Source organism: Gobio gobio (genome assembly GCF_949357685.1).
Source record: "Gobio gobio genome assembly, chromosome: 8".
NCBI lineage: Eukaryota > Metazoa > Chordata > Actinopteri > Cypriniformes > Gobionidae > Gobio > Gobio gobio.
In genome coordinates, this window is record NC_137114.1 from 51,841,352 (window position 1) to 51,861,407 (window position 20,056).

General features: G+C 36.8%; 1 protein-coding gene across 2 annotated transcripts in view; it reads right to left on the bottom strand.

Moving 5' to 3' along the window:
- gria4a (glutamate receptor, ionotropic, AMPA 4a) overlaps nt 1-20,056 on the bottom strand; it is a 205,340-nt gene that overhangs the window by 49,491 nt on the left and 135,793 nt on the right. For both annotated transcript variants that reach the window (XM_079822838.1, XM_079822837.1), the window contains exon 12: nt 6,194-6,392. In XM_079822838.1, the coding sequence (XP_079678964.1) occupies nt 6,194-6,392 (199 nt within the window). The remainder of the gene's footprint in view (nt 1-6,193; nt 6,393-20,056) is intronic.

The window sequence follows — 20,056 nt, forward strand, 5'->3', positions numbered from 1 at the left end:
CATCTCAAAATACCAAATTAAAAAGAAAAAATATTATTGAAGAAAAATAAATTGCATTGGTTTTACTGGGGTGGAGGAAGTTTAATTTGTAGGTGTTCGGTCACTTATGACCGGGAAGACGACCAATGCGACCCCTAAACTAAGAGCACCAGAGGGTTAAGCAAACATTTAACCCAACCGCTGGGTTGAAACAACCCATTCACTCAGTTAAAACAACCCAATTGCTGGGTTTGTCCATTTTCAACCCAACTTGGGTTGTTTTTAAGCATTTTTTTATAGTGTATGATCTATATATATTAGTGCTGGGCAAATTAACGCATTTACGCGAGCCATTCATTTTTTCAGTTTAACGCATTAAAATATTTAACGCAACGTTCGTTTTTATATCCATTTTTGCCCAGCGTTACATTATATGATCACGCTCTTATTCATGTAAATGCTTTTAAACAATCTAAGCACGACAAGACACAAGAGAACACGCTGTCTGTCAATGTCCTGACACACACACACACACACACACACGACAAGACACAAAAGAACACGCTGTATGTGAATGTCCTGACTGTGTGGGTGCGTCTCAATCCGCTCCCTAGTTCAGTAGTCAGGGCACTGATCAGGGAGTCGTCCACATCCACCATTTCATGTACACGATATACTGATTATTTACGCAGTTAAGAAAGGTGTTGATAACTTTATTCAATTTCTGTGTAGACTATGTCTAACAGGGAAGGCCATGGGTAAATTTAACATTTATTATAATGGGTTTATGTAAAGATTGTTTTAAGTTCACTTAAATTAAAAGTTGTTATTTTTTAAAGCCTAATAAATGTTGAAATTGGCAGCTTTCAGTTATACTGTAATGTAACGTCATTGATGTTTCATATTAATATCAGTGATACTGGCCTTCATTCATAAAAAGACGCCATTACTACACATATTTAAAATATACTGTCTTTAAATTGTTTCTACATTAATTTGGAGAGTAACTGAAATTATTACAATATCAAAATATTAAAAACTCGATTAATCATGATTAATTACAGAAAACATGTGATTAATTAGTTTTTTTTTTTTTATCGATTCACAGCACTAATATATAGATAGATCACTCTGCTTATTAAACACACAGCACACACACATGTTTAAATATTAAAAATAAAAGGATTCCTCTCTGGAGAAACGTTCAGTCTTTCCGCTCCATGTAAATAGCGAATCCGCCATGGCGCGAGCACAACAGGCTTTTAAAGGGAAAGGGAGATGAGACTCTGATTGGTTTATTGCACGTTACGCCCAAAACACACCCATGACTCATTAAGAGACGAGGGACAACCCATACGCTGAGCGCGCCAACCATTTTTCCGTCATTAAACTAGCAAAAGTGGATTCGGACACGCCCTAAGTGCACCTGCGTCATGAGCTTCAGACCATGAGCTCAGATTGTTAAAATATGGCCCCTTGGCTTTCAGACAATGTCGGGTTTGTCTCCTATATATATAAACACTCACCTAAAGGATTATTAGGAACACACACTAATACTGTGTTTGACCCCCTTTCGCCTTCAGAACTGCCTTAATTCTACGTGGCATTGATTCAACAAGGTGCTGAAAGCATTCTTTAGAAATGTTGGCCCATATTGATAGGAGAGCATCTGCAGTTGATGGAGATTTGTGGGATGCACATCCAGGGCACGAAGCTCCCGTTCCACCACATCCCAAAGATGCTCTATTGGGTTGAGATCTGGTGACTGCGGCGGCCATTTTAGTTCAGTGAACTCATTGTCATGTTCAAGAAACCAATTTGAAATGATTGGAGCTTTGTGACGGTGCATTATCCTGCTGGAAGTAGCCATCAGAGGATGGGGACATGGTGGTCATAAAGGGATGGACATGGTCAGAAACAATGCTCAGGTAGGCCGTGGCATTTAAACAATGCCCAATTGGCACTAAGGGGCCTAAAGTGTGCCAAGAAAACATCCCCCACACCATTACACCACCACCACCAGCCTGCACAGTGGTAACAAGGCATGATGGGTCCATGTTCTCATTCTGTTTACGCCAAATTCTGACTCTACCATCTGAATGTCTCAACAGAAATCCAGACTCATCAGACCAGGCAACATTTTTCCAATCTTCAACTGTCCAATTTTGGTGAGCTTGTGCAAATTGTCGCCTCTTTTTCCTATTTGTAGTGGAGATGAGTGGTACCCGGTGGGGTCTTCTGCTGTTGTAGCCCATCCGCCTCAAGGTTGTGTGTGTTGTGGCTTCACAAATGCTTTGCTGCAGACCTCGGTTGTAACGAGTGCTTATTTCAGTCAAAGTTGCTCTTCTATCAGCTTGAATCAGTCGGCCCATTCTCCTCTGACCTCTAGCATCAACAAGGCATTTTCTCCCACAGGACTGCCGCATACTGGATGCTTTTCCCTTTTCACACCATTCTTTGTAAACCCTAGAAATGGTTGTGCGTGAAAATCCCAGTAACTGAGCAGATTGTGAAATACTCAGACCGGCCCGTCTGGCACCAACAACCATGCCACGCTCAAAATTGCTTAAATCACCTTTCTTTCCCATTCTGACATTCAGTTTGGAGTTCAGGAGATTGTCTTGACCAGGACCACACCCCTAAATGCATTGAAGCAACTGCCATGTGATTGGTTGATTAGATAATTGCATTAATGAGAAATTGAACAGGTGTTCCTAATAATCCTTTAGGTGAGTGTATCCTTCTTTTTTATCTTCCATTTCAGATGGTGCTTTTGAATTATGGTTTAGAAGGGGCATTGTAAATATTAATAACCTCTTCCATGAGAATACTTTTGTAACTTTTTCATATCTATCAGAAAAATTGAATCTTCCGAAAACTCGTGAATTCATAAGAAATGGATTTTCCCACTTTCCCCCATGCACCTCTTAAACAAGAGATTGATCGAGTTCTGGAAATAAAAGCCTCTAAAGGTGCTGTCTCCAATATTTACAAAACTCTTTTCCCATTCACTGCATTCTCAGATTGTTTTACCCATGTCTAAAATAAAGCAGAGTTGGGAATCAGATCTTAATCATGTTTTTACTGATGAGGAATGGCCCTTTTCTTTCACTTTTTGACTGAATCAGAGAGAAAGGAGTGCTTTTGTTTAATCTCATCTGGTTTTCTTGGTCAATATGTCGAAATAAGCGCTGTATTGTCTCTCTTTTAGTAACTCTCTGATTGAAAAGCATCAATAAAAAAATTCTATATTCAGTCATATGTTAGTGGGTGGGATATATTAGGCAGCAAGTGAACATTTTGTCCTCAGAGTTGATGTGTTAGAAGCAGGAAAAATGGGCAAGCGTAAGGATTTGAGCGAGTTTGACAAGGGCCAGATTGTGACGGCTCAGAGCATCTCCAGAACTGCAGCTCTTGTGGGGTGTTCCCGGTCTGCAGTGGTCAGTCTCTATCAAAAGTGCTCCAAGGAAGGACCAGTGGTGACCCGGCCACAGGGTCATGGCTCATTGATGAATCTGGATCAGAATGATCTGGATTTGGAAATCCCATGTTTTGCTAGTTTTGTCCCGATTTTTCAAAGCAAAATTGGATTGGATCACCCTGATCCAGATACACACCTTTTCAGAAGACCAAATCTGGATTACTAGTGCTCTATGGAGGCCCTAAAGGGATATGATGATGAAAAAATAACACACACAAAAAAAACATTTCAATGCTTTTGTGTTCTCTCAGAAAAGTTTCACGTAGCGTTAACCCGAAAAACCTTGCACTCGCTCGCAAAGAACTTTTGACTGGTTCATTTCTTATAATTAATAAAAAGTAAAAAGTCTTAAGAGATAAAAGAAACACTTTAAATATAAGATTATTTTATGGCGGCAAAATCTTTCTTACTTTTCTTACTTAATGAAAGGCTTAACCCTTAAATGCATACCTCGGGTCTTTAGCGAGCCGAGACGTCATTCACTACCCTCCTCCTCATTAATTTTTTTAAGTTAGACATCAACCTTCTTAGTATTCCTCAATCAATCCATTTTAAACAATATAACAAGAAAAAATGTATAAAATTATAATTGAATGCCTGTTTTTCCACTAGTTTTTGGTCAAAATTGTATAGGGTCGCTAACGACCCGAGGTGTGTACGATTGTACGCATTTTTTTATCTGCACAATAATAAATAAATCTATAATGACGAAACGAGTGCAATTCACTTTTATTCCACAAGGTGGCAATGTCTGATACACAATGATGAAGTGACGTTTCACTCATATTTACCTCAGACAGAAAACGAAACAATAATATATATATAATCTGCAAAATTTGAAATGGCTCAGCGATTTACTGCAGAGACAGTACTGAACGCAATCAAATATTACTGTCACTGTCACTTGATGATGGATCTGGCGAAGAAAGCTGTCAGTGATCAAAATATTTATTTATGAGTTTAGAGGATTTGCGTGAGATGGCGAATATGAGGGAAATGCTGAATGTACTGGGAAATGAGCTCTGACGAGGACTGTGATGATGGTATAAAACATCTGCTCAAACTGAACCCTTACAAGCTCTAAAAGATAACAAAATATGTTTTATTTTATTCTTCTGTCATTGTTACTCAAACATCAGGAGTTTTATATATTATCGCGACAGGTATAGATCTATAGATCTGGGTCGCTAAAGACCCGAATATGTAAGAATGTTTGGCAAAACAGTCATGCATTTAAGTGTTAATATGTAGACTAATAATGTCTACTTCTAATTTATTACTTTTACGAATCAAGAGCGAAATACAATTTTAAAAAGTGTGTGAGTGTGAGTGTGTGTGTGTGTTTGTATTACATGATACAAATGTTGTATATTTTGACCAGGTTTTAAAGTTATTGAATTTTTGCCTTCTGCTGGGATCAGTATAATCCAGGGCCCGTATTCATAAAGAATCTTAATGCAAAGAGTAGCTCCTAGTGACTAAATTCTAAGAAAATTCTTTGAAATGTGGGCGTTTACTCTTAAAATTAACTAAAAAATCCTAGTAAAGAAAAAAGTAATTCAGAAAGCATCTTAACCCTTAAAAGAGGTCTCAAGATCAAATTTGTTAGGAGCACGGACGAGGACTTTTAAGAGGCTTAAGAGTTTCTTTAGCAGTGGAGAAAATGGCAGAAAGACGAAGAGGGAGAAGAAATGTGTTGCAGACAATGGAGGACAGTGACTTAATAAGACGCTATAGATTAGATCGTGCAGGGATCATGTTTGTTGCATTAAACCCAACTTTCAAACCACCAATTAAATAGACATGCCAGCAATCAGTGTAATTGGAAAGAGTGGAACAATGTTTATAATTCTAAACCAATCAAAAACCTTATAGGAAATGAACAGCATGGTAAATAATTAAAGGATTTATATACACTGAAAAAAATGATTTGTTGAATTTACAAAAAAATTATCGTAAGTGGTCGCAATCAATATATTTGATCTCAATTGAAACAAAAACACATGCAATTCCCATAAAACCAATTCATTTTTTTTTTTATTAAAATCAAAAAACTAAATTTAAATTATTTAAACGAGCACAAATTAATTATGCTTAATTTAATTTTTCAGTGTACATATATATAATGTGTGTGTGTATGTGTGTGTGTGTGTGTGTGTGTGTGTGTGTGTGTGTGTGTGTGTGTGTGTGTGAGTGAGAGAGAACGGTAAAATAGGACAATTTGCGCTTGTAAATTCAAAGTGAAGGCTTACAATAGACCCTATACTTAAAAGCGCTCCTTTTTGGACAACCAACCAATCACAGTCTTCAAAAGACGGGGTCAGCCCCGCCTCTTCACTAAGATAAACGTTTTTGTATTTTCCTTGCTCAGAGTTGCTCTCAGATCGGTCCCGAATAGCTCTTAAGCTAAGACTCCTACTTAAAAGTTTTTAAGCTAAATTAGGAGTTTTCTGAGAGGACTCTTAGAATCTTTATGAATACGGGCCCAGATATTTTGGATCAAAGGTATCCCAATCTTACAAAAAAGTTTGAACAACACAAACTGATGATTTGATCCAGATCAAAACCAAGATTGGGTTTCGTGATCTAATCTGATTTCAGAATCCTTTTTATGTTTCGAACAACCCATTTCCAAGATTTGATCCAATCGGCTAGCCGAAATCCGACCAGATTACTTTTGAACAACTGGCCCCTAAATGTTGATCTAAATAAGCATTAATATTGTTCTCTCACCCTAAAGAACTCTTTGGTGGAGCCAGAATCCAGAGTCCCGTAGGCGATCTCTGTCTGCTTGGCGAGGTCTTCTGCGCTCTCGATCGGCGACACCATCCTCTCCACGGTGAGAAAGGCGGCCAGGTTTGCCGTGTAAGAGGAGATGATGATAAGAGTGAAGAACCACCAAACTCCTCCAACTATACGCCCAGACAGAGACCTGAGAGACAGACAGACAGAGAACGTACAGTTAAAACAACACAACACATACATTTAGATCGATCGCACCAATGCACGTTTATTGAGAGCGTTCTCGTATCGATCCAAGTCCTAAAACAATACATGCACACAGCATCAGGACTGATATATTACTGGCTCAAAGAGCTTCTATAGTTTCCCTCTTTAAAGATGCACACTTTAACCCTCTGGTGCTCTTCGGCAAAATCACAGCTTCATCAGAATGATATGACACTTGGGGACTTTTCTAGCATTAGGTATGTTAACACACAAAAAATTGGGGTTATGATTCGAGCATGCTAATTGGTCGTTAAAAAAAAATTGCGTTCATTATCTTCATAAATGACCAACCATAGGAAATGAATGGGAAATCGGCAAAAATTCTCCAAATATTTGTGTGTACAATCTACAAATCGGCCACGATGCTGAAAAAAGTACACAGCAGTGAAGGGGTGACACTCTAAAACATCAAGAGTGTGATATTGACAAATCCACACACACACGCACACTTATACACACACACACCTATGAAAAACTGAACCTATGAACCACATTTTGAATTTTTTTAAATCACAGCTTCATCAGAATGATATGAAACTTGGGGACTTTTCTAGCATTAGGTATGTGAACACACACAAAAAATGAGGGCATGATTTCGAGCATGCTAATTGGTCGTAAAAAAAATGCTCCCACTTGTGCTCTTCGGTCAAAAATGACCACCATAGGAAATGAATGAGAAATCGGCAAAAACACAAATTCACAGAAGAAAATCTAGATTTCTAACAACAACAAAAAAAATCTAAAACTTTATAATAAATAGTCTTTGAGATTTTTTTAATATATATTCAAATCCATCAACAACAAAAAAAATCATTAAATGTGTTTTCTCAATTTCTGAATTCTCAAGCCTCTCCATAGAGACCTCGTGATTACACCCATGGTTGCATGATTTCTTAAATAATTCCAAAAGAGGGCAATAATCTGCCTTCAAAAAACAATATTTTAAAGGCCTAGTCTCTATTTTAACCTGAAATACTGCAATAAAAATAAAGAAATTACAAAATTTTCAATGGCAAAAATATACCATAATTATTGCATAAATATAAAAAAAAATACCATCAAATCATCTCAAAATACAAAATTAACAAGAAAAAATATTATTGAAAAAAAATAAATTGCATTGGTTTTACTGGGGTGGAGGAAGTTTAATTTTTAGGTGTAGACCGGGAAGACGACCAATGCAACCCCTAAACATAGAGCACCAGCGGGTAAATAAGCATTTATTGGAGCACCATTTCAGTATTTCTACTTCAAAACGGCGTTTAATTGTTATTATTTGTGAGATTTACCAGCAATGTCTGAGTGAAAGTGCACAAATAAGTCAAATGTATATGTTTGATTTCCCTTTGCACATATTTTCTTTGGTTATTTTAGACTTGTAAGCAATCTCCGGTCTTCATAAGATGGTAATATTACATTTCCTTTAGAAATGACTGTTTGAAGACGTGACAGAGCACTCATTATAAGCTTATAAGACTGCGCGGCAAATCCAGAAAAAATGAGAGTCTTCAAAAAGAATCCCAGATCTCATTAAAAACACGTCGTTCCCTCACTATAGACTAATCTACTGAAACACACCACAAGCTACACTGACCTGGGTTCATCAATAAAGAATGGCAGAACACGCAGATTCGCTCAAAAGCCGCCGTAAAATTTAATTACCCTAAAATACCCAGGAAATGCATTTTATACGGCGGTGTGCGCTGCAGGGAACGTAACGCTTTCTTCACAGAAGCTGTGATGATAATAAACTCTGTTAAAATGTCTATAGAACTGCCTAATTGAGTGTCAAGCCAAACTAGGCCGTTTCCCATTGGTTCGTTCAGGAAACAGATCCATCTGTTTATTTCCTTCTTGGTCCATTTATCAAAGTCTGGTGTTTTACCTCACATCCATCATCTTACAAAAATGGTGGAAAAAGTGGAACTGTAATGCAAAAACTGAGCTAATAATGACTGTTTTGTTTTTTTTTTTAAAAAGGGCAAGCGTACATTCCATCCAATCAGGTTTAAGATGCAGTTTGAGTGATGTGGAACTGGACCAATCACAATGGAATACTCACGCTGCTATTATCCAATTACAGAGGCCCAGAGGATGTGAGGGGCGGGGCCAATCAGCAACAGTTATTCAGAGGGTGTGTGAGACTTCAGAAAGGTTTAACATTTAATGATTCAGAGATATTTTACTTTGTATATTGGCAAAATAGATTATCTATAACATCAGTCAAGAGTTGTATCTTGGATTTGTGTTTCACACACACAAACTTCTCTTTATAATCCTCCACTTAGACCAATTGTTTCCATTGGCGGACTGAGGGCTCTTACCCGATACCTGAAACGTTTGTCACACAGGTAAGACTTTTCCTTATCACGTGTGATTATGTAATACGGGAATGGGTTAGTTCACCCCAAAAATGAAAACGCTGTCATTAATTATGTTGCCAATGTTGTTCCAAACCTATAAGACTTTCATTCATCTTCATAAAACACATGAAGATCTTTTGGTGAAATCTGAGAGCTTTCTGTCCCTGCATTGACAGCTACACAACTCACACTTTGACGCTTCAAAAAGTACATAAAGAGATTGTAAACTAATCCATATGAATTGAGCGGTTTAGTCCACGTTTTCTGAAGAGACTTTAGGCTGAATTCAGGCTTTTATTCACATTTAAACATTCATCAACCCACACATCAGTTGTGGAAAACGGTTCACTTGAGCTTCGCAAGAACCAATGAGGTTCATTCTGGTGTTAAGCACGATAACGACAGAGGAACAATATGAGTTTCAATCAATGGCTTTCCTGTAGCTCAAACAGTAGAGCATGGTGCTAGCAACGTCAAGGTCATGGGTTCGATTCCCAGGGAAAGCAAGAACTGACCAAATGTAAAATGTGTACCTTGAATGCAATGTAAGTCGCTTTGGATAAAAGCGTCTGCCAAATGCATAAATGTAAATGTAAATCACCTTCTGAGGGACTTTTAACCCTCTGGTGCTCTTTGGTCATTTCTGACTGGAAAATGTTCTGTTTTGAAATGTTAAAAGTCACAGCTTCATCGGAATGATATAAAACTTGGTGACTTTTCTTGCATTAGGTATGTAAACACACCAAAAAATTGGGGTCATGATTCGAGCATGCTAATTGGCCGTAAAAAAAAAAGTAGCATTCATTGTCTTCATAGGAAAGGAATGGGAAATCGGCAAAAACACAAAAATTCTCTGAATATTTGTGTGTACAATCTACAAATCGGCCACAATGCTGAAAAAAGTAAACAGTAGTAAAGGGGTGACACTCTAAAACATCAAGAGTGTGATATTGACACACACACACACACACACACACACACACACACACCTATGAAAAACTGAACCTATGAACCACATTTGGAATTTTTAAAAATCACAGCTTCATCAGAATGATATGAAACTTGGCATTTTCTAGCATTAGGTATATAAACACACACAAAAAATTGAGGGCATGATTTCGAGCATGCTAATTGGTCGTAAAAAAAATGCTCCCACTTGTGCTCTTCGGTCAAAAATGACCACCATAGGAAATGAATGGGAAATCGGCAAAAACACAAATTCACAGAAGAAAATCTAGATTTCTAACAAACAAACAAAATATCAAAAACTTTATAATAAATAGTCTTTGAGATTTTTTTAAATATATAGTCAAATCCATCCAAAAAAAAATAATCATTAAATGTGTTCAAAACCGAACTAGGGAATTCTCAAGCCTCGTGATTACACCCATGGTTGCAGGATTTCTTAAATAATTCCAAAAGAGGGCAATAATCTGCCTTCAAAAAAAATTATTTTGAAGGCCTAGTCTCTATTTTAACCTGAAAAACTGCAATAATAATTATACAAATAAAAAAAATTGCATAATTTTCAATGGCAAAAATAGACCATACTTATTGCATAAATATAAAAAAATACCATCAAATCATCTCAAAATACAAAATTAAAAAGAAAAAAATATTATTGAAGAAAAATAAATTGCATTGGTTTCACTGGGGTGGAGGAAGTTGAATTTGTAGGTGTTCGGTCACTTATGACCGGGAAGACGACCAATGTAACCCCTAAACTAAGAGCACCAGAGGGTTAATAAGCTGCCAGCGATGATGTCATAATGACCTTTAGGCCGGGTATGACATCATCGCTGGCAGTCATAACTTCTGATGTCAGCTGGCTTTCCACAGGATCACTTTACTTTAACACTGGAGCTGTCTAGTCATGATGTCAATGTATAGTCCAGCTCAGTAGGTCATGTGTATTCAAGGCGTGTGTGTGTGTGTGTGTGTGTGTGTAGCTCGTACTGTTCCTGCTCTGCTCAAAAATGATTTTTAAATAGAGACAGTTCCAGCAGAGACAGAGAGAGTCGAGCGAGAGCAACACATTGACCCTATCTAATGTCTCCTGTCCTCAGAGAATACCTGTGCTGATGAGAGCGCAAAACACGCCTTTTAAAGGACAAATCTCTAGACCTCTCTCTCTCTCTCTCTCTCTCTTTGGATGGGTTGAGAGGCTGGTGGATGAGGTGATAATACAGTCTTTGTGTGATGCCTGTGTTTATTTATGAGCGTCTCTAGCGCTGCTGATGCGGCGTCTGAGCGTGTGCCATCCGTGGTCATAAAGCATTGCTGTAATCCTGCTCTGTGCACCGATGAACTGCTGCTATTCCTTCTATCACATTTTTGTGAGAATCCAATGATGGCGCTGTTTGTTGTCACAGTTTGCATTGTCTTCGCATCCGATTCATTGGAGGAATTTATGCAAATCAGGCAAGGGGCGCCGCTAGCAATTTTGGGCCCTATGAGAGAATATGATGTTGGGCCCTCTCCCACACCAACCTAGCTATCAAAATCTTTGTCTGCAATTTAAAGGTCCCGTTTTTCCAGTTTTTTTGAAGCTTTGATTGTGTTTACAGTGTGCAATATAACGTGTGTTCATGTTTCGTGTGTAAAAAAACACAATTTACTGATCTGTATACCGCTGTTTTCACTGTCCTCAAAACGGCTTGAAAGATTTCCCTGTTCTATGAAGTCCCTCCTTCAGAAATACGTAACGAGTTCTGATTGTGCCAGCGGTTCCCGTGTTGTGATTGGACAGCAGCTTAGCGCACGTTGCCCGGAAAGGTCGCGCCTCTCACCATAACGGGGAGATGAACGCGCTCAAACTACAGCCCCTGAAGGCCAAACAAAGGTGATTTGACTCCGGGATGAAAATAACAGCGTCTCGACGACATGGCGACAAACGCAACCGAACGCAACACTTCCTCTTCTCCACGCGAGAGCAGCAAGACCACGCCCCCTTTTTTGCGTACTCTTGTGGGCGGAGGTTAGTCAACAAACTGTTCTACTGACGTCATTAAAGCAGGAAGTACCAGGATGTAGTCCAAACCAGCCGTTCGCTGTAGGCTTTGAAAGGGAACTTCTGTTAAATAAAATATCTCGCTTGGCATTGAACTTTGAGCTTTATCATTTTACAGGTTTTATATATGCTCTAACAGCAACATTACACACTAACTAAAGTTTGAAAAATGGGATCACGAAGAACAGGACCTTTAATAATACTGACCAGTAAGCTCCGCTCGCTCAACCCAGAATGCCCCAATTGGCTGATGAAACATTCCTAGCTTCCTAACTCCCCCCCCCTTAGCGGCGCCCCTGGATGACGTTACATTACAGTATAACTGAAAGCTCCCAATTTCAACATTTATTAGGCTTTAAAAAATAACTTTTAAGTTAATTGAACTTAAAACAATCTTTGCATAAACCCATTATAATAAATGTTATATTTACCCTTCCCTGTCAGACATAGTCTACACAGAAATTGAATAAAGTTATCAACACCTTTCTTAACTGCATAAATAATAAGTGAAATATAGATGAATCATCATTAAAGCTACACTTTTCTCTGTTCCCGTTGTTCTTTGAACATTAATGACAGACATTATCAGTGCTACTGTCACTTTAAGAACAGCCGCTGACGAACATGATGTGGATCAGACGCTGTCCCGCGCATCTCATTTTCTCTCAAGTTCATTTAAGGCATTATTTTCCATACGTACATTAAAGTGCATTAAAAACAAGGCAAAATACAGCAAGCACTCTCCGCGAGGGAACTGCTCGGCACTGAGGGCTTAGCGTTGAGTTTCTTAACGTTTCCGCAGACAAAAGCAGAGCCGTTTCTCCATACTTACATTGTTTTGAAGGGGGAGCAGAAATGACGGGAGGGTTGTGTCGCCCAGATTTGCTTCCCCCAGTCTGCATTTTCCCCAGACATACGTTCTTCTCCCACACAAAACCGCATGTCATTCCAAATATGTCAAATTCCTGGAAATTCCGCGTTAACAATAGATTCCGCGTTAATATGCCAATTCCGCGATTCCGTCCGCGATTCGGTGATCGCGGAAATCATAGGGCCCTACGCGTCAACACGCCTTTCCATTGACTTAACATTGAAATCCCTCACTCCTGGCGCTCTATTCGCGTTTGGTGTGAACGCAGCATTAAGCCTTGTTTATACTCGAAGCGTCCACACGCGGCAAAAATGGCGAGTGCCAAGCGGACGAGGCGCGCGCACAGTCAGCAGAGGCTTGCGCTGCGGAGCCAGACGAAAGTATAAACAAGGCTTAATGCTTCCACACTTCCGACATGTGCTGCATTTAGAAGCGTGCGCGCCTCTCTCACACACACGCTAGTTGCTATATTTGATCGCGTCATCAAAAACCTCATTGTTCGGTAAAATCTAGTCAGTCTTTTCACTTATTCGGCTATTGCTATTTTCGGCCGAATAATTTCGGTTGCCGAACATTCGGTGCATCCCTACAATCTTGTACATTTGATCTAATTGAATATTGCTTGTTACACATCTAGCCACATTTGAACCAAGTTCATTTAGTTTGTAACTGAATGCATTTAAAGCTGCACTATGTAACCTTTTTTCAGGAAAATATCCAAAAACCACTAGGCCAGTGTTATATATTTTGTTCAGTTGACTACTTACAATATCCCAAATGTTCCCAACTATTTGTAAATCGTGAGAAATTGCTGTTTTAACACCGAGGAATCGGGACGTGTGAGGGCATGGCCTGTCGATGACGTCATATCTGCGTTCCCCTCGGTTTCCGGTTTTGTTCTGCAGAAACGCTTTACTCCCACTGCAGTGTGAAGAAGTGTCATAGCAGCCGCTGAGAGAACGCACTGAGTAACGCCATCCCATCATCAACACACTCAGATGTGTCTAATATGATCAACAGAGCTGCGTTACCTCACACTCATGACTGGAAAAGCGACTGTGTCATAATAAAAGTCCCACCGGTGACTGTGTCATAATAAAAGTCCCACCGGCGACTGTGTCATAATAAAAGTCCCGCCGGAGACTGTGTCATAATAAAAGTCCCGCCGGAGACTGTGTCATAATAAAAGTCCCGCCGGAGACTGTGTCATAATAAAAGTCCCACCGGCGACTGTGTCATAATAAAAGTCCTGCCGGAGACTGTGTCATAATAAGAGTCCCGCTGCTCGCGAGGCGTGTGTTGCGTTCATCTTATTAACAATCGCTCCAGCGGTTCCTCAGCTCCACAACACTCGCTCCTGCTCTGCTTCACTACAGTAACGTTAATAATCACATCCATGAACATGATTTCTGCCCGAGTCCTGTCCCGATTCTCTCCCACCGGCTGTGAGGTGAAGACCACACGTCCCAAGATTCTGCGCTCAAACGTGGCGTCATCAAACTACGCCTTTGTTTTGAACAGGCGACCTCTAGTGGACGGAAAACTTACATAGTGCAGCTTTAAGGGAACAGATTCCTGCTGATTTTAAGCAATTTAAATGAATGCATTTTGAAAATGTTTATTTAAATAAAATCAAATTGATGCAAATAGTTAATTATAAACTATGGCATGATTTGAGTGCAGAATTCATACCCGTTCATTTATATATGGCGATCAGATTATGTTTATTAGTTTGATAAAACCTATGTAATCCAAATTTTAAACGCAAATCAAATGCATAAATCTCCTAAATATGCCCCGTTATAATGCCCATCTCTATCATTTGATTAATTACTGCTGCCATGATGCCAAAATACCAAATTTCCAGTAAATGTATTACATTACATTACATTTGGTCTGTACTGCATCATTAGTTGTTATGATATTGTGTATTTAAATGAATATGGATAGAACGCTGCATTGGCCAATCAACATCTGGAACTATTAGTTTCATTTTTAGTAGACATTGCAATACATAATATGCATGTTTACGTTGTTAAAGAGTGAATTGGGTGATGATTGAGTGTTTTAATACATTATATCATTGAAATGCATGACTGTGAACAGGCAAATATTAAAGAAACAACAGATAGAAAAAAAGCATTAATTTCTTCTCATATTATATGCAAAATCAACCATCAATCATGTCAGCAGAAAATATAATAATAAATAATGGTCTGTTTTCAGTGTTTTAATGGGGATACACTTTTATGCGCAGTGACTTGTTGCATTCAAGACATTTGCTCAGTTCATGCATTGCCTGGGAATCGAACACATGAATCTGTTTGTGTTTTGCATGCCACTTTTTCTCATCACATTCAGTTCAGACCGTGAGCTCACATTCACAACTCGGGTAAAATATGATTTCCTCTGTCCACATCAGCTCAGGAATCACTCCTCAAATATAATCCTGCTGTGGCAGACGGAGAATGAAAGACTGAAGAGTTGTGACAGAGATATGAAAGACAGGCCGAGTTTGATAACAGCGGAGGAGATCGAGAACAAAACAATATGAAACGAACAAAAAAGCGAGAGAGACGTGCCAGGCAGAATGGATCCTGTGTGTGTGTGTGTGTGTGTGTGTGAGATGCATCCTGACAGGTGTGTAACCTTCGTGCTAATGTGCGGTCGACCTTCTCTGCTTAACAGAAGCTGATGGTGACGTGACTGGAAGTGCAGATGATTTAGTGCACCGAACACACACATTTCCACCTGACATGTTTAAGAAGCGACTAGTTTAATTTTGCTATACATGTTTTAAAAAAAAGTGGTACTAGAAGAACTATTAAATATTATACTAAACCACACACACACACACACACACACACACACACACACACACACACACACACACACACACACACACACACACACACACACACACACACACACACACACACATATTGTTAAAGAGTATAATGCATTAAAAGCACATTATATTGGAAGCTGATTGTGTGTTTAATGCATTATATTAATTACATGTATAGTGTGAACAGACAAATATCAAGTAACTGATTAAAAAAAACAACCGTTTTAAATTTAATAATAATAAAAAAATTTAATCAAACAAACATATTTTATACATTTTGAGTAATATTATTAAATCATGTCTTGAAATAAGTTTAATTTTTAATTTGTTTGATTTTACTTCAAGTATATTTTATCTCAAGTAATGAATTTTCTTTATAGTTTTAGCTAACTATAATATATTTGTACACTATATTGCCGAAAGTATTGGGACACCCCTCCAAACCTGTTTGACTGCATTGTGCCAAATGTAAAGTTTGGTGGAGGGGGGATTATGGGGTGGGGTTGGGCCCTTAGTTCCAGTTATTTAGTTATTTAAATGTATAACATGAATAGGCAATTTTTTTTATTATAAAAAATTTTTTTGCGGAAAAACTTTAATCAAACAAACATATTTTAAACATGAATGTTGTATCTTATTTGCAAGTATTAAATTCACAGTAAATTTGCGGCCTAGAACTTTACCGTAAAAAATACGGTCGCAAGATTTTAGGTTTTACGGCATAGGTTTTAGTTCAAAGCCATATAATTGAAAGGCTTATATTGTAATAATTACGTGCACACTAAACATTTACGTAAAATTTACGGTAAAAACTGAAATAATGTTAAATTACCAACCTCTTGAAATACTAATATCTGTTATGTACCTTTTAATATATAGAGACAAACACAGTGGTGATGAGAGTCACATGTTGAATCAAAGCTCATCACAAGCAGCTTTTAGGAGGACAATACTAATATATAAAAAGTGCACGGTGTCATTCACACAAACACTAAACACCAACACTGAATTTGACATTAATTTAACAACATTAGATGTAACATAAAACCCTACACTGTAAAAAAAGATTGTGATTTTAACGGTATTTTACTGTAAAAATGCTACGGTGAAAAACAGTTAATTGGTTAACAGAAAGTTTCCGTACTATATACGGTGAATAACTGTAATAGATCTAAACATACATTTCATTTAATTTTACAGTTTTTGGAAGTGAAAAAGAACAAGTCATTGTGTAATTTACAGTGAAAACCCATAATTCCCAGAATTCCCTGCGTGACACTTCGCATTTGATGTATTTTCATTGCAATAACTATGTTTCTTCTTTGTTTTTTCGAATCAGTTATGTACATTAGGGTGTTATGTTACATCTGATGTTGTTAAATTAATGTTTATTGCATTTTTTAAATGTAATGTGTTTTACCATGATGGAGTTTAGTGTGTGTGTCAATGACACTGAGCACCTTCTATATATTAGTATTGTCCTCTTAAAAGCTGCTTGTGATGAGCTTTGATTCATCACGTGATTCTCATCTGTGATTGGTGGTTGTCCATATATATCAAAGGTACATAACAGGTATTAGTATTTCAATAGGTTGGTAATTTAACATTATTTCAGTTCATGAAAAATGTTTTTTTTTTTTACTGTAAATTGTTTACAGTGTAAACATAATCATTACAATATAAACCTTTAAATTATACGGTTTTGAACTGTAAAATAATTATTATTTTTAACTGTAATTATTACATTATAAACCTTTAAATTATACGGTTTTGAACTGTAAAATAATTATTATTTTTAACTGTAATTATTACCTTATAAACCTTTAAATTATACGGTTTTGAACTGTAAAATAATTATTATTTTTAACTGTAATTATTACATTATAAACCTTTAAATTATACGGTTTTGAACTGTAAAATAATTATTATTTTTAACTGTAATTATTACATTATAAACCTTTAAATTATACGGTTTTGAACTGTAAAATAATTATTATTTTTAACTGTAATTATTACATTATAAACCTTTAAATTATACGGTTTTGAACTGTAAAATAAAACATTTTTTAACTGTAATTATTACATTATAAACCTTTAAATTATACGGTTTTGAACTGTAAAATAAAACATTTTTTAACCGTAATTATTACATTATAAACCTTTAAATTATACGGTTTTGAACTGTAAAATAAAACATTTTTTTAACCGTAATTATTACATTATAAACCTTTAAATTATACGGTGCTGTCCCTAAAAACCTAAAACGTTACTGCCGTATTTTTTACGGTAAAGTTCTGGCAACCACAGCTGCCGTTTTTTTACCGTAAATTTTACGGGGATTTTTTTTACAGTGTAATGTACATAACAGATTAGAGAGAAAAAATAAGAAACAGTAATTTCATAATGTGAAGCGTCACCCAGGGAATTCTGGGTATGTCAATTAACTTTTTTTTCACCGTAAATTACATAATGACTTGTTCTTTTTCACTTTAATGGTATTTTACTGTCAAATTTAATGAAATGTAAGGTTGGATCTATTACAGGCGTTCACGTTTTTACAGCCTTTTACCGCTAAAAGCACGATAATTTTTTACAGTGTTGCATTGCATCGGCAAAATCATATCGGTTGAGCGCTATATATTTATAATGCATGAAGAATTTCTCTATAATGCTTCAGAAGTCTGACCTGTTATTGAAGAAAAGGCTAAAGTTTTTCATTTGTTCAGAAGAGGTGTCTGACTGACTGCAGCGGGAGATATTGATGGAATATCCTGATGTCAGTGAAGAGAACATGAGAGAGAGAGAGAGAGAGAGAGAGAGAGAGAGAGAGAGAGAGAGAGAGAGAGAGAGAGAGAGAGAGAGAGAGAGAGAGAGAGAGAAAATGAAACTGAAGGACAAATTGTCCTGCCTCTTTGCATGTTCACTCACTGTGAGATTTGATAATGGAGAATCAATCTGCTGCAGCTGCTATTTACACAAAGACACATTCCCTAGCCTCTTTTGTGGACATCTGCGTACAATCACACAAAATGTGTGCGAGCGCTTCACTGAGACGACATGAAACCGTATTTTCAATGCGACAATGTGACATTTCTCAGGGAAAAATAATGCTCTGGAACTGGATTGGGTCATAATGATTTGATGCATGTTTGGAGTTTAACATTTAAGAATAATCTGGACTGATGAATTGTGTACAATAAGCCCAGGAATATGTATTAAGAAAGTAAACAGGGTGATCATATACAAACTATTTTAACTATTTATTAAAGGTACATATTCATAAAATTAATTTAATTTGCCTGCATCTAAAACATGAAGAAAAATTTAAATGTCAAGAGTTTTTATGGCTACAGAAGTTTTTTTATTTTTTACATAGATTAATTTATTTTTGGCTTATGACTTTTTTATTGCAATAAATAAATGATTTATTATACCTACGTGCTTAATAGTTGTGTTATCATTTACTCTGAAAGTTAAAGTGAACTTCATTTATCTATTTAGCTGTTTTATTAATTATTTATTTGTTTATTTTTAGATGGAAACAAAATCTGAATAGCAAAGTATATATATATATATATTAGGGCTGTCAAAAGATTAATCGCGATTAATCTCATCCAAAATAAAAGTTTGTGTTTACATAATATATGTGTGTGTACTCTGTATAATTATTATTTATATATAAATACACACAAAGCATGTACATATTTAAGAAAAATGTATTATATTTATATATAATATATTTATATATAATATAAATTATATAAATGTATATACATGCAAATATTTCTTAAATATATACATGAATGTGTTTGTATTTATATATACATAATAATTAACAGAGTACACACACATATATTATGTAAACACAAACTTTTATTTTGGATGCGATTAATCGCGATTAATCTTTTGACAGCCCTAATATATATATATATATATATTATTTTCACAGCATTAAAATAATTTATTATATTATATGAGTATTTTCATACACCGTTAAACTGAATGAAAATGAGAAATGGTGACTTGCAAGGTTTCCAGGGGGTCTTAAAAAGTAAAAAAAAAAAAAGTCTAGAATTTCAAAATCTAAATTTTAGGCCTTAAAAAGTCTTAAATTCGCTGAAGTATTCAGTTCTAGGTCTTAAATCATTTTAAACAGGCCTTAATTTTCCTACGTCTTTGTAACTCTACCTCTATTGCTCATAGAAATGCTCCCACTGCGCGCGTGTGTGTGTGTGTGTGTGTGTGTGTGTGTGTGTGTGTGTGTGTGTGTGTGTGTGTGTGTGTGTGTGTGTGTGTGTGTGTGTGTGTGTGTGTGTGTGTGTGTGTGTGTGTGTGTGTGTGTGTGTGTGTGTGTGTGTGTGTGTGTGTGTGGGGGGGGGGTGTTGTAGTTCTTTCTTTCGCTAGTCCAAATATAATTCCCTGTATTACGACTACAAATGAGACCAACATGCAGCTTATATTACAGCCAATCAGCTTTCGTGTTATTATTTTAGAC